Consider the following 15,576-nt stretch of genomic DNA (forward strand, 5'->3'; position numbering starts at 1 on the left):
TATCTTGGCCATCTGCTACAGGGAGACTTCCATACCCAGAACTATCTCAAGCAGCCTGGCTTAACCTCTGGGATAACCCTTTTTGAAAATTAAATCTTCACCATGTGTGGGAGATGCTCAATAGATGTCCATGGGGTGATGGTTTCATGCACAGGCACCAGGGAATACACTACCTCTAGGCTACTAAGGATGGGTCTGGAGTGTGTGTGGACAGAGCTGGGGAGGGGAGGCTGGGACCAGGCTAGAGTCTGGATCCTTCACCTCATCAGGAAGAGAAGCTGATGGGTTAAATCAAGGAATTATGGTCTGCACGCTTGAGGTTGGCTGTGCTTTAAGTAGGAGAGAAGGGAGAGAGGGAGGAGAGAATGTGAGACATATTGAGGGGTGGAAAGAAATAGAGAAGGAAAGATGAGGCAGGAACAAAGAGACGGATGAGGAGGAAGAAGGAGGAAGAGGAACACAGGAAGAGGAGAGAACTGAAGCATCAGTGAATTCATGAGTACAGCCTTAAAAAAAAAAACTGGAGGCAGAGATGAAAACATTTTGTTGTTTTTTTGTTTTAGACAGTCTTGTTATGTAGCCCAGGATATCCTCCAATTTATGTTCCTCCTGCCTTAGCCTACAGAGTGTTAGAATTACAGGTTTGAGCCACAGCACCCAGGAGAAAACCTTTTCAAAAAAGACTTTGAACAGCCTGAGTTAGCCATGCAAAGTTATTATTATTATTATTTTGTTTTTTGTTTGTTGTTGTTTTGTTTTTTGTTTTTTTCGAGACAGGATTTCTATGTGTAGTTTTGGCCTGTCCTGGATCTCGCTCTGTAGACCAGGCTGACCTCGAACTCACAGAGATCTGCTTGGCTCTGCCTCCAGAGTGCTAGGATTACAGGCATGCACCACCGCCGCCCAGCTCCCATGCAAAGTTATTGCAGTAATTAAATGTCTGCAAAACTCTTAGCAGAATGCCTATGATTATTCCCCACCTTGCTCGTTACTATTGCTATTGTCACATTTTTAATTTATTTTTGATGTTTAGTGTGTTGTTGGTTTCCCTGCATGTAGGTCTGTACACCATGTACATACCTAGTACTTGTGGAGGGGGAAGGGTATCAGGTGTCCTGGAACTGAAATTGCAAATAGTTGTGATTTGCTGTGGATGCTGGGAATTGAATCCAGGTCTTCCGGAAGGACAGCAAATGCTCTTTACCACTGAGCTATCTCTGAAGCACCTAGTGCTACATTTTTTTTTTTTTTTTTTTTTTGCACATAAATAATCAAGATAAGGATTGTGGCAGATAAATTGCATTTTTGGCCCTCAGTTAATGGCTCTCTACCCCATAACTTCATAGTGACTTTTCACTCTAAATCTAGATTTCACCATGCCAATTGCTGAGAGGAAAATGGTAAACTTGATATAGGCAGACATGAGAGAAAGAGGCTGTGTTCTTAGAACAGAGGTCATCCCGGTGGCATAAGAGACATGTAGACGAGTGCCAAAAAGTGTGACGCAAGGCCATCAAAGGCCAGCCATCCCCCAACCAACCCGCTAACTAAGGAAGATGCCCAGGGAAGTGTGGGAGCCCGTTCTGGGGTTCCTCGTGGCTTTACCCAGCAGGTCCGCATAGAGGATGATCAGGACCACGGGCCTGAGTGCAGGTGTCTGAGATGGTCTGCACTTGGCTGTGCTGGGGGGAGGAGGTCTTTTGCTCCACCCCTTGGCGTCTCTATAAAAACCCTGGGGCAGAGACAGTCGGGGCCCGTTGGAAAAGGTTCCAGGCCTTCTCGAAGCTATCCTTTATTTTCTATCTGTTTATCTCCGCAAGATTCTCCGCAATAAATCCTTCTAATATTTCCTGCTGCTCACACTCAAGAAAACTCTGGGAAGCTGTGGGGTTGGTGGGTAAACGCCCCACAGGGAAGCTGAGCTAGACAGGTCAGCAAGACCACTGGCCAATCCTGTGACTGAGGGGAAAATAATAAATGGTCGCTGTTTTTTTGTTTTGGTTTGATTTGGTTTGGTTTTTCGAGACAGGGTTTCTCTGTGTAGCTTTGCGCCCTTCCTGGAACTCGCTTTGTAGACCAGGGGGCCTCGAACTCACAAAGATCCACCTGGCTCTGCCTCCTGAGTGCTGGGATTAAAGGTGTGCGCCACCACCGCCTGGCAGGTTGCTGGTTTTAAGCCACTAAGTTTAGAGTGGCTTATTCCACAGTATTAAGTAGCTGATGCAGGAAGCATGGTAATTCTTGTTTACTGACATTGAGGCAACTAATACCCATAGGCAAGTGAGAGAAGAAATGTCTGCAAGTTTTATTTGTTGAGTCTGGTAAACCTGAACCATCAAGCGGCAAAAACGGGTTTAGAGAGCATGCCGATGCCATAGAGTTGGTGGGTGAAAACAGTTCCCTCTGCCAGATCCTAAGGCTGGAAGTGGCTAGGGAAGGCAGTGGCAAGGTAATAACTGGATGAGCTGAAGCCTGGGTGGCAGGGCTTACTCAAGCCCGACTCCTGCCTGTCTCAGGCCCTGGGGTCGTAGACCCGGCCCATGAAGACTGGGAACTTGTGTTGCTGGTCCCAGAGCAGGAAGAGGAAGGGTTGCTGCACCTCAAAGATGATTAAGTTTCGGGCCACAGAGATAGCAGAGGCTGCAGCTGCCTCCACACCTGTCTCGGTTAGCTCTAGCACCGTCTGGTGTTTCATGGCAGACACCTGAAGATCTGGGTCCTCAGTCAGGCCACACAGGTTGAGATCGTAAGTGAAGTCAAAGAATTCTAGGGCAAAGCAAGAGAAAAAAAATCAGAGATCAGCAGGAGCCCGGTGGTGGCGCACATCTTTAATCCCAGCACTTGGGAGGCAGAGGCAGGTGGATCTCTGTGAGTTCGAGGCCAGCCTGGTCTACAACCCAAGTTCCAGGACAGCCAGGGCTACACAGAGAAATCTTGTCTCGGAACAACAAACCAACCAACCAGAGATCAGCAGGGAACTCTTGGTGGGTGCAGATTCTGCTCTTAAATTTCCTGGGTTAGTCTCAAATTCCTCTTGTCTTTCCCTTCTCAGACTCTACACCATGCCTCCTGGTCTTGTAAGTGGGAACCCGTTAGGGGACCCAACCACCATTCTCTGCCCACCACCAACTCTCCCCTGAAAAAAATGACTATTACTTCCTTATCCCCAAGGACTTTGAAAAATAAATAGAGATGGACAATATGCTATAAAATGAGATCATATGAGGGTATAATGCGGGTAAGAAATGTATTCTGGTCTCTGTCCTAAATTCCTGACAAAGAACTCCTAAAACCTCAACATTTCCTTAGCAACAGATGTGCTAGTCGCACATTTTGTTTAAGTATTTGAGATTTTTTTTTTTTTGGTTGTGGTTTTTCGAGACAGGGGCTCTCTGTGTAACTGCCCTGGCAGAACTCTCTCTGTAGACCAGGCTGGCCTCAAACTCACAGAGATCCTCCTGCCTCTGCCTCCCAGGTGCTGGGATTAAATGCTGTTCCACCACTACCCAGCTAATATTTGATTTTTGATCTATGTTCCTAAAGCCCTTGCAATTCCTCAGCAGCAGGAGCACTTGGTGTATCTTTTAGTCTATTATTTGGTTTCTGATCCTGGTTTTAGAAAATCAGATTATATATTAGGTGGTCAAGTTGTCAGAACAGGAAATGAGTAACAGATCTAGCTAGGGATAAAATCAAAGGTTAGAAAATGGTGCTTCTAAAGTCTCCCCAAAACTCAGAAACCCCAGACTCCTATCTAGATGGATTTCAGCTTATCCTGTGAGGTGGCTGACTAGTGGATGTGGCCAGGAAGTGAATGTCCACAGCCCATCAGGGTCTCCTGTTCCAGTGAAGCCCAGTAGAAACATCCTAGAGAACTGGAGATCTGGACTGGTCTTCTGGTTTGACTCCAATTAGTTCAAAGGTCAGACATGCAAACTTTGGGTAAGTCACAGGGAGTTTCTGAGTTTCAGTTTTCTCAGTGACTTCATGGGCTAAAGCAACTCACACAGTTCAGGGGTAAGCTTATGTTACAGGTGAAGAAAAGCACTCTAGAAGGAGAGCAACATTTTAGTACCATCTTTCCCTTCTCCCTCATGACCTGGGAGTAACCTGAAGCGGCCAGGGCTCACCCATTTTCTCCATGATGGACAGCATGTCTTGGTTGCTCTTTACTTTGATTCGGGGCATCATCAGGTAAGTGGGCTGGTATCTAGACAGCTCCAGCTTCTTCATGATGGCCTTGAAGACAGTGGGGGTGAGTGCCTCTTCCATATCTTCAAGCCTGTGCTTCTGGCTCTGGGGCACCATGATCACAAAGCTCAGGTTATGAGAGAGCTGCAGCTGCCCCACCTAGAGAGTATGGGATACACCGTATTAGCTCTTCCAAGCCAAGCTCTTTTCTTTCCTCCTCCCACCCCCTGTGCCCCAAGACTGTCTTTTAGTGTGCACTGATTCAATAAGCACCAGCCAGACCTGACTACCATGCTGTGCCATGAAATAGGGATGCCAGTTGGTCAGACTAAAGTGCACTGGTCCTGGTGAGAACTGGAAGAATGAGCACAAGTTTTGGATCATACCCTGACTCGCTTTGTAATAACAGAGAAGGGGGGTGGGTTTTTCCCTCCCTCCCTCCCTCTCTTCCTTAAATAGGGTCTTATGCAACCCAGGATGGGTTCAAACTAACAGATGACCCTGAACAACTTCAACAACAACTCCTCCTCCTCCTCCTCCTCCTTCTTCTTCTTCCTCCCCCCTTCCTCCTTCCTCCTCCTCCTTCCCCCCTCCCCTACCCCCTGTTTCTCAAGACAGAGTTTCTCAGTATAACAGCTCTGGCTGTCCTGAAACTTGCTTCGTAGACCAGGTTAGCCTTCAACTCACAGACATCTGTCTGCCTTCTAAGTGCTGGGATTAAAGGGGTGAGCCACCACCACCTGGCTGATCCTAAACTTTTGATCCCCCTGCCTTCACCTCCTACATGCTAGGATTACAGGTACATACCACCACAGTTAGTTCTATGAGGTGCTGGGGATCAAACCCACAGCTTTGTGTATGCCTGGCAAGCATTCTACCAACTAAGCTTGAGATGTAGTTTATTTAAGCCCTGTTTCTTTTCTATTTCAAGTCATCTCTAGATTACTTCCAATGCAGAATAAAAAACTGCCATGTAAATAGTTGTGCTATACTGTATTGTTTAGGGAATAATGGCAAGAAAAAAGTTTGTGCGTGTTCAGTATAATTTTTTCTCAAATGTTTTCTGTCCATGGATGCACCATGGATATGGAAAGCTGGCTCAAAAAACCCTTCCCAAGAGACACAGAGATACACACAACCCAGTGGAAAGGTCAGGAATGCTTAGGCACTGGACTGGGAGAATTTACTAACTAGAATCTTTTGGGCTCCATATTCTTCTTTTCCTTCCTTCCTTCCTTCCTTCCTTCCTTCCTTCCTTCCTTCCTTCCTTCCTTCCTTCCTTCCTTCCCCCCCTCTCTCTTTCTTTCTTTCTTTGTTTCCTGTCTCTTTTTTTGTTGTTGAGATAGGATTTCTCTGTGTAGCTTTGGTGCCTGTCCTGGAACTTGCTCTGTAGACCAGGCTGGCCTGAAACTCACAGAGATCCACCTGCCTCTGTCTCCTGAGTGCTGGGATTTAAGGCGTGCACCACCACCACCTGGCTGTCTCCTTTTTTTTGACAGGGTCTTTCTATTATATAGCTCTGGCTATCTTGGAACTTGATATGTAGACTAGACTGGCCTTGAACTCACAGAACACTATCTGCCTCTGCCTCCAGAAAGCGAGGATTAAAGGCATGCACCAGGAAGCCTAGCTTGGGCTCCATATTCTATTTTTCCTCCCTCTGTAACCACTAGAATTATATTGTTCAATTTCTGCTAAAGAACTTAATTCAGCCTGTTGTGGTGGCACACACCTTTAATCCCAATACTTGGAAGGCAGAGGCAGATGGATCTCTGTGATCCAAGTCATCCTGGTATACAGAATGAGTTCTCATGAGGGCCAGTAGCTACACAGAGAAACTTCGTCTCCAAAAAACAAAAAAACAAAACAAAACAAAAAGAATTAAATAAATTTAATACCTGTGTTTACATATACTTAACACATATCTGCACCTACACAGCAATACTTCTATAAGTATACTTATGCATATGCATACTGTATAAAGTGTCCACACACAGAAGACATAGCAAGCTACCAGTGTACCCAGAGTGGTGGCTGCTAAGAGAAAGAGATGCACAGAATTAAAACAAGACTCACTTTTTGCCATTTGATGCAGTGGAGATGAATGAAGAAACTTTAGAATCGTGTCTAGACTCATGTCTTCCAGCCTAAAATTCCCTGCCTCCAAAACTAGAGAGAGGAGAAGGAGAAAAGAGCGTGGGGCCACCAGATGGAAGAAACAGAAATGGGGAATTTGCAAGCAGGCACTCCATACTGATAAGGCCGTTGTAGTAATGAAGTCAGGACACTCAGATATGTCTGAAGCAGGAATGGAATGAGCCAAGAACTTACCCTGGCCTTCAAAGTCTGGTCGCTGAAATGGGCCATAGGGTACTTTTTGCTACTCATCATGGGCACTTTAATCACAGAGTTTTTGTAGAGGAAAGACGCCTTCGTTGTCTTTTCGTCAAATGTTTTCTTCCACTTGGCTAAAGGAAGAAAGGGTGGCTGTAACGCGGGTAGGGACAGAAAGGTGTTAAAGGCCCTGTTAGGTAAGAGGTAGGACGGTCACATAGGAATGTGGCCATGGAACTCTGAGGTTGGTGGGATGTGGAGACAGGATGGGATGGGAGGCAGGACTGCACTAGGCACACTACCTGCCTGCTGCTTTCCTTACCACTCAAGTAGACAGCGTTCAGCAGGACAAGGCGGGTGTCGGGGGGCAGGCTGTCTAGCAGCTGGCTGATCTTGTGGTTGGTGTTCTCAGCCACCCAGGTGTTGATGAGTTCTAAGTTAGCATCACTGTCCGGGCCCAGGACTCTGGGGCTGCTTCCATACAGGCTCTGAGAGGCATTCACATAGGTGTCCCTTATGGCCAGGTCTGAGGGGCAGAACAAGAGAGGCAAGTATGAGTCCTCTGAATAATCCAACCCAAGTTCAAAGAGCAAGTCTGGGAGTGAGCACACTTCCCATGTGTTTTATTAGTTTTGCTTGTTTGTTTTTTTCTGAGACAGAGTCTCACCATGCAGCTCGGGCTAGCCTAGAACTCATGTAGACCAGACTGGCCTGGAACTGACAGAGACCTGCCTGCCTCTGTGTCCTGAGTGCAGAGATTAAAGACCATCACATCTGTCGGGGTTCCCGTGGTTCTTCTTGCTCACTCCAGTGAACACTCTAGCATTTTGCTGGAGCAGGGACCAGCCCATTCCTCTATTATGTGCAAATCTATGATATGCAAATCAGACTTAAAAAACAAATCCTGAACTAAGAGCAATGAAACTATTCCTAGGCACCCCTGCTGCTTCTGCTTGCTGGTGACAAGTGCGTGGCTAGACAACCTTCTGTGATGTTGCTTGCACTTGACTTTCCCCTCTGTTCTTTCCTTATTCTGCAGGAACAGACCCTACTTTTTAAGCCTCAGTGGAAGTTCATGACAAGACTTCCTGACTTTTGCTCTCATGGCCCAAGTCTACTGGAGAAAATGTGAGTGCTTGGAAGAATAGACTGTTTTACTGAACTAAATAGATCAAAGTATTTCCCCAGGCTTGGCCTAAGACTCAGAACCTTTGCAGAAATATGGATGTGGGTGGGCAGGATGCAGGATGCCCTAAAATACTGAATGTGGTGGAATTGACCATTAACTGAACAAAAGACACCACTGGTTGTAAGTAGATAAGTAATGTAGTATGTATTGAAACCCCTGAGTCATATATATATATATATTCATGTCAAAAAGATACATTTTAGCCAGGAGGCAGTGGCCCACGCCTTTAATCCCAGCACTTGGGAGGCAGAGCCAGGCAGATCTCTGAGAGTTTGAGGCCAGCCTGGTCTACAGAGTGAGATCTAGGAAAGGCACCAAAAACTACACAGAGAAACCCTGTCTCGAAAAACAAAAACAAAAACAAACAAACAAACAAAGATACATTTTAATGTCAGGTGTGGTGGAGCATGCCATTAACCCAAAAGCTTGGGAGGCAGAGGCATGAGATCTTTGTGAAGTCAAAGCCAGCATAGTTTACATTGTGAGATCCCATCAAGGGGGGTGGGTGGCGGAGATTGAGATATTAGGCAATCTCCTTTCCCTTTTTCTTTATTTTTCCTTCCCTGTATTTTCACAGTTTTCTACAAATATGGCTTTCATAGTTAAAAAAAAAAAAAAAAAAGACAAAGCCAAGCATGATAACACATGTCTACAATCTCAGCAAGCTAGACCAGAGGACTGCCACAAAAGTGAGGCTATGCCTTTAATCCCAGCACTCAGAGGCAGAGGCCAGCCTGGTCTACAGAGCGAGTTCCAGGACAGCCAGAGCTGTTATACAGAGAAACCCTGTCTTGAAAAGAAGAAAAAAAATTGAGGCTACAAAGAGAGGCTCTCTCAGGAAATGAGTAAACTGAGGAGGAAGGTTGAGAATGTGGCTCAGTGGTAGCGCTGATGCAGCATGCACAGAGCCCGGGGGGTCTAATCCCACGTACCTCAGAGAAGGAAGGAAAGACAGGAGGAAATGTGTTCTTATAAAAGTAAGAAGGGAAAAGTGAAAGAGAAAGTGGGCACAGGGGTCAAGCCACATGAGGTAGTGCGGAACCCCAGCACTTAGGAGGCTGGGGCTTGCAGGAGAACTGGAGTTAGAAGCCAGCCTTGGCAACATGGCAAAAACCCAAGAGAGGGACTAGATGAAATCTATGATTTTTAACCTTTGAAAGCAACAGAACTGTATTTTCTAAGTCATAAATGGGCTCTGGCGAGGCAGGCGGGAGCACTGAGCCCGGCCAGTCCACTTCCCTCTCACAGGAAGGGCGTCTCCCACCCCCACCAGCCATTCTGATGGCCCACCCCTACCAACTCCTGAGCAGCTGTGCAGAAATAGTCAGCTCTAGGGTACCAAGTTTACAAACAACTGCGTCCGATTACTTGTAAAGGTTCTTACTATGATCTACTGCTGGCTGGTATTATCTACCTAACATAAACATGTAAATGATAACAATTTCATAGAACACAAAAGTACAAAGGATGAGTCTGAAGACTCCCTGGATCCAAAACTTAGCAAAAAAATAATCTTTTGCTTATTTTATGCTTCTAACTCTAACCTTCTAACCTCTAGAGGTTTCCAGCCCTGCTGTTAACAGTTAGGTAGGACTTTCTTATTCTAAAGAACAGACAAATGCAAATGATTTGCCCAGGTCTCACAGGGAGGAGAGTCTTGCTCCTGGAGCCACTTGAAACTCCTGCTGAGGTCCCCATCTGCTCTTACTCACCCCAATACAGTCCCTCCCCCCCCTTTTGCAGGCTTTCTCTTCCAGAATCCTCTACAGCTCACTGTCTACCTTGGACACTCACCTGGGCTGTGGAAGATCTGCGATACAGAAGTGACGCCTTTGGATGAAAAGGACTTCAGAGCCTGGTGGACACAGGCAAAATCCGTGGGGTAGGAAAGGATGCTCTCTAAGTTGCTCTTAGTGCTGTCTCCAGCCCCTGCAACAGAGGACAGAGAGGGAGAGAAGAGTTCTTGGGGGAGGAATGAGAGAGCCACTATTTGGGACGAGGGTCAAGCACTGGCTGGAATGGAGGCTGTTTCCTCCCTACAGTGGGGTTTCAGAGCATCAGAACTGTATTCTGGAAGACAGTTCATGTGTCAGGAAGAAGGTGGTGGGCCGTGCTGAGTTGTCCTACTAGACTTCTCCAGGGCTTCAACTATTCTCCTTCCCTGGTTTTCCACCTTTGTTCAACTATTCTCCTTCCCTGGTTTTCTACCTTTGTAAATCCCACACATCTTTCTAACCACTGCTCCACATTAACTCTGATTTAGATGGCTTGGATTTACAAAGGGTCATCCTATAAGCAGAGGCATTTGATCACTATTGTAAAAGAGGATGGATAGTCTTCATTATTAAACACTTACTGTGCATGTCTTCTCTGCTACAACAGCTAAAATTTGTTGTGAGCATTTCTTCTAGTTCAGGTAGTCTAATGTTTCTCCTATGGTTATCTTATTAAATTATCACCAAGCCTTTTCCATAGGATACTCACTTTCCTACCATATAGAGGGGGCCCCTGGAATTTCAGAGACTGTCTTATTAATACATTCAAGGCCACAGAGCTAATAAGTAAAAGATGAATGCAGGATTTGAACGGAAATGAACGAAGGGGAACCAACTGACTAGAAAGGACCTCCCAGGAGACTTTGAGGATGTCTGAGGACAGTCTGGTTGCCATACCTGGGGAGTTGGGCGCTACCAGCATCTCATGCTAAGATGTTAGGATTTGGGATCTTGTATGTGTAGTCTCGAGGAGCCTTCCTGGAATTTTCCTTGCTGGGGTATGAGAGGTTTCATATCTCTCTCTCTCTCTCTCTCTCTCTCTCTCTCTCTCTCTCTCTCTCCTGCCTGTGGTAATTTGTCATTGCCTTTCCTAGCAGAATCATTCTCATGAAGGGAGAAGGTTTTTTTACCTCCTAGGGAGTCAAGGCACAACACTGTCTGATTCTTGGCTTTTGGAGGTAGATATCACTATCCCTACTTAACTGTTGAGAACTCACACTCAAGAGCGCCTAAGTGAACTGCCCATGGCTGCATACTTAGAAAGTGCATTACCATGATTCTATCTTAGGTCTACCACTGATGATTTCATCTCCCTTATCACCTTCCACTCTTTGAACCATGACTGGTGACTGGGACCTTATTTTATATGTTGTTAATGAGTCCATAGGGTTTTATAAGCAACAGTACCTAATTAAATCATTATTAAATAAAGCAACGTTCAAGAATGATGACCTACCACCCCACCACGTAGCCCATTTTACAGCTTCTTTCCAGAGACACAGCCTCGCAGAGATGTGTGATTGGTGATTCCTATGAAAGGGTCCCATGTATAGACAGAAGTCAGAGTCTTACCAAGAAGGACTTGGGTGAGGAGGCTGGCAATGCTGAATGGGGAAAAGGCCATGTTGGTTTCAGCCTTCTTGGTAGCTGAGAAGGCGTGGTAGAGCTTCACAGAAAAATCTGTCAAGGCCTCCGACAGTGTAGCCTCTGAGGACTCTCTGTCTAAATCAGAGCACAGAACAAGTGGCCCTGAACAGAAGGGCTCAGTAGGAGCCTGGGTAGGAGAATCTGTGGTTGTGGAAGGTTGGCTGGGAGGATCCACAGGGGACTGGCTGGAAGAATTCATAGTGGGCTGGCTGGGAGAAGCTGTGGGTAGCTGCTCAGCTGGTTGGGTGTGCTCGAGGAAGGCTTCCATAGTGTTAGCTGTATCTTTGGTGGATACAGTATCAGCTGTATCTTTGGTGGATACAGTGTCAGCTGTATCTTTGGTGGATACATTGGTTGTTGGCCAGGTAGAAGACTGTGCTGTATGCTCTGTGAGATTCAAGGGCTCATCTTTTTCAGGGAAGACTTCACTGATTGCCTCTTGAGTGACCAGTGGATCCTGGGTGCTGTGGCTGGTAGTTTCCGGACCTGAGAAAGCTCTATCCTGTGGTTCAAGAAACAGGGTTTCATTTCTTAGTGAGCCATATTTCCCTCAATCACTCCAAGCAGGAAGACTGTGAACACATTGTACCAGTTGCTTTTGGTATAGCCTGCCAGGTGAAGGGCCTGCCTTGAGCCATCCCCACAATTCCTTCAAAAATAGGGAATGCTGGGGAAATTCTCTACAGGAGACATGAGGTAATTCCAATTTGGTTGTCAGTTATCTGTGTCCAGTGACGGCCATGGGAGAAGCTGATTTCTTGTAATTATATACTTGTTTTGACTCACTTGCCCAGGTAGTATAGACATTTGCATTTGCCAGCCTTATTTTAGGACTGCAGATTTTCAAAGAGCAGATGTGGTATACCAGTGGGTATTGAAAACAATTAGTACACCAGTAAAGGAAAGGAAGAATGGGTATAAATTAGGCGCAGTGGCACGACCTGTAACTCCAGTCATCTAGGCATCTGGGAGGTGGAGAGAGGAGGATCTCTTTATGCGGCAATGTTTTCAGAAGCGGGAAGGAAAGTGTATAAAATACTGATCCCTTGCTCAATCAGACATCATGTGCTGACTCCCCAAGGTCACCCAGGATGCCAGCTTTCCAGCATTAACCCCTGCTCATCCACCGGAAGCAAGCGCCCACTCTTACATGAGTTTACTTTTTATCCCTGCCCTCCTAGGCCACTGGGACCACAGTGCTCTTCACCTTGGTGCGAGCCCAGGTCTGTCTGGATGCTAGTCTTCTTCCTTGCACCCCACTTTCTATAGACCGTGACCTGGAAGAGCCTGTCACAACAGCATGGGGGGTGGGGGTGGGGGGTGGGAGGAGTCAGGTTTCCACAACTTGGGCTTGTCCTGCCTTCTATGACCCAGCCAAGCCCGGCCGGTGACCTGGGTAGAGTATTCTCCCTTTTATATAATTGGGTTAAGGAAGCCTGGAGAAGGGTCCGGCCCAAGGCCATTCAGCTAATGTATCTTCCAATATAGAACCCGTCTCTCCTCCTATGCAACGGCTAGACCTGAACTTAAGAATCCAGGAGGAGTTTTCCTTCTTCGCCAGGGCCTGAAGGGTTAATCCTCACCCCCCCCACCCCCCACCTCACAGAGGGACCACTTACCCCAGGCAGCAGCAGCAGCAGCAGGAGGGTCAGCGGGGTCAGCCTGGAGGCCATCTGGGCAGCGACGTCAGCTGCGACCTGCGAAGCCAGTTAGCCTCAGAGCCAGCCGTGAGCCTTAGGAGCTCAGGGGGGTCCACCCCATCCCCGGGCCCGCCCCCATTCCGCTCCAGGCCTCGACCCTTCTTAGTGTGTTCCCGCCTCCTCCCTCTGGGGCCACCTTCTCCCTGGCTCCACCCTCTGTTTTGTTTTCCCCAAACCGCTTCCCTTTCCCGGCACCGGCTGGCCCTTCTCTCCCTTCACGCCTGGGTCTCAGTCCATCTGTTCAATCTCCCGGGTCCCGCTTAACTAAACAATAAGCCAGGGGCAGCAGGAGAGGAGGGCCAGGGCGAGCTGGGCAGCACAGCTTTAAGGGAGGAGGAGGAGGAGGAGGCTCAAGAGGAAGCAGGTCCATGGAAACGGGCAGAGATAACAAACAAGGGGCTGGAAAGTGGGGGCGAAGGGGGCTGGAGACCTCCCTGCCAAGCCCTCTTGACTTTGTGTTCCTCCCCAAGAGCCCCCATTACAAAACCTGGTCCCAAGTTCTTGGTCACTAGGCAGCTTCAGGGCGGACTGAGTGGACAGTCGCAGAGGGTCAGCGAGGGTGGGGTGTGGGGGGCCAGGCTCAGCTATTGGCTGGTTCAGGACACTGCCCAGTTAAAAATTAAGGATGATTGATCACTAGTGTGAGTTCCCGTAAATCAGCTGGGACAAGCTGGGTCTGGCTCCGTGGGCCAGGCTAGGAGTTGAGCCCGGAGCTCCTCCCGGATTGGGGTGGAAATGGGGTAAGATACTCCTCCTGTGCCTCATGGATCAAGATAAAAGCAGAAGAAACACAAAACGTGCCCAGCATTTTTGGATAAATGGGCAAAGTAACCCTTTAGAAATAGGCCGATAGTTAAGACACCAACCCTTAGAAGCGGTTAAATGTCTGGCCTGTCCATTGCTGTCATTTGGAGATAAGCCGCAGGATCCTCCCCATCCCTATACATAGTCAGCTGATCCAAGTCTGAGAAAGAGGGATCTGAGGCTCCTAGCTGAGCCCTAGTTTCAGTACCTAGTGCCACACAAAACAAAACAACCACAAAAACCAACAACTAAAACAGAACAACCATCCCAAACCAGCCAAACAAAATACAAATCCTGAGGCCCATGTATTTGCGATTGAGTTGTCACAAGAAGCCTGTTACGGGGGAATCCAGGTAAGTTAGAATTTTAAAGTAAGTCCCATGCAGTCTTGGAGGATGCTGGTGATAAAACGTTTTGCCATTGTTGTGTATCTAAAATTCGACTTTGACTGAGCAGTCTGTTTGATGTGCTGAATCTGACAGTCCTGTGTCCTCTGCAAAAGAAAGGCTATTCTCTCCAGTAACCAGATATAGCTGTGAAGTTCTGTGACCACCTAACTGCAGGCCTGACCTCTGCTTGGGTTTGCCTTCTTCAGGTTAGCATGAGATCTGATACTCAAAGAAACTCGGAAGACGGGGACAGGTGAGGAGAGCACTCGTATGTCTTCCAGGGGACCTTAGAGAAGACTCTGTGCTTCATTTTCTATAGCCACTTAGGAGCTCCTAAACCTTAAAGAAGCCCCATTGTATCAGAGTCGTCTTTCAAACAGTTGCAGGCAAATTCCACTTTATACCCCAACTGATGGTCTTGGGGTACACTGAGCTGTGGATTCTGGGAAATGGCTGAGCCAAACTAAAAGCCAATATGTTCATTGTGTTCTTGCCAGGTCTTTACCTTTGTCCTCTCATTTAAGTCTCAGGACACCCAGGAAGCAATTACTAATGTTAACCACATCTTAAATGAGGTACTTATTTATTCATTTTGTATTAAATGAGGCTGGGGGGGGGGCGGCAGGCTGGAGAGATGGCTCAGGAGTTAAGAGCAATTGGTGCTCTTGCAGAGGATCTGGGTTCAGCTCCCAACACCCACTGGGTAGCTCACAGTCATCTGTAACTCCAGCTCTAAGGATCTAATGCCTTCTTCTGACCTTGGCAGGCACACATGTAGCACACACATATACACACAGGCAAATGTACATCATTTGTACACATAAGTAAGGTAAATAACTGGATAAATAATTTAAGAATGAGGTTCAGCGTAAGTATTAGATCCACCCAAGCTAACAGTGTTATGGTTTGAGTCTGAAAGGTCACTCACAGATGAATCTGTGTTGAACACCTGTTCCCTCCAATAGCTGGTGGCCCTGTCTTTGAAGGTGGCAGGACTTCTAGGAGAAAGAAGCTAGTGGATGGGAGGAGGTAGCTTTTGAAGGTGACCACCTGGCCTCTGAGTCTGGCTAATCTGTCTTCGCTTCCTGGTCTGCTGTGATGTGAACAGCCTCTGCTCCATGCTTTTGCTGCTTACCGTGCCCTTCCCACTCTGATGGACCGAAACTCTCTGATATTATGAACCAGAATAAACATTTTCTCCCTGAAGTTGACTATGTCAGGCATTTTGGTCACAGAGACATGAAAGTAACTAACATAGAAAATTGGTACCAGAGTAGGGTAATTTCTGTGACCAAATCTAGCAATGTGTTAAGTAGGCCTTTGGAAGTGGTTTGGGGGGAGAATAAGGAAGAGTTGGAAGACGAAGGCTGAGGAAATGCTACACTATTGTAAGCTCTACTCAATGGGCTATTTTGGTGGAAGTTTGGAAGACTAGAAACACCAATCAATATGTAGATAGTAAAGATAGCTCATGAGGTTTCTGATAGTAATAATTCCATTGAGAAATGGAGTATGTTCTGTAGTAAGCTTTCTTGTCAGAACTGCCA

The 15,576-nt window shown here is 47.0% G+C and overlaps 1 protein-coding gene across 2 annotated transcripts; it reads right to left on the minus strand.

Annotated features, from left to right (window-relative positions):
* Positions 1 to 2,281: 2,281 nt before the first annotated feature.
* Serping1 (serpin family G member 1) lies at positions 2,282 to 13,418 on the minus strand. 2 transcript variants are annotated; one of them, XM_028894158.2, is made up of 8 exons: positions 13,324 to 13,418; positions 12,756 to 12,833; positions 11,062 to 11,638; positions 9,509 to 9,643; positions 6,848 to 7,051; positions 6,523 to 6,659; positions 4,131 to 4,350; positions 2,282 to 2,766 (listed from the first exon to the last, which is right to left on the minus strand). In XM_028894158.2, the coding sequence occupies exons 2-8, from the start codon at positions 12,807 to 12,809 to the stop codon at positions 2,513 to 2,515; spliced, it is 1,581 nt and encodes a 526-aa protein (XP_028749991.1). In that variant the 5' UTR covers positions 12,810 to 12,833; positions 13,324 to 13,418; the 3' UTR covers positions 2,282 to 2,512. The 2 variants fall into 2 exon arrangements, with proteins under 2 accessions (XP_028749991.1, XP_028749992.1); XM_028894159.2 differs by lacking the exon at positions 13,324 to 13,418 and having other exon boundaries at positions 12,756 to 12,928.
* Positions 13,419 to 15,576: the final 2,158 nt, after the last annotated feature.

This window comes from Peromyscus leucopus, chromosome 4 (assembly GCF_004664715.2).
Source record: "Peromyscus leucopus breed LL Stock chromosome 4, UCI_PerLeu_2.1, whole genome shotgun sequence".
Classification (NCBI taxonomy): Eukaryota; Metazoa; Chordata; class Mammalia; order Rodentia; family Cricetidae; genus Peromyscus; species Peromyscus leucopus.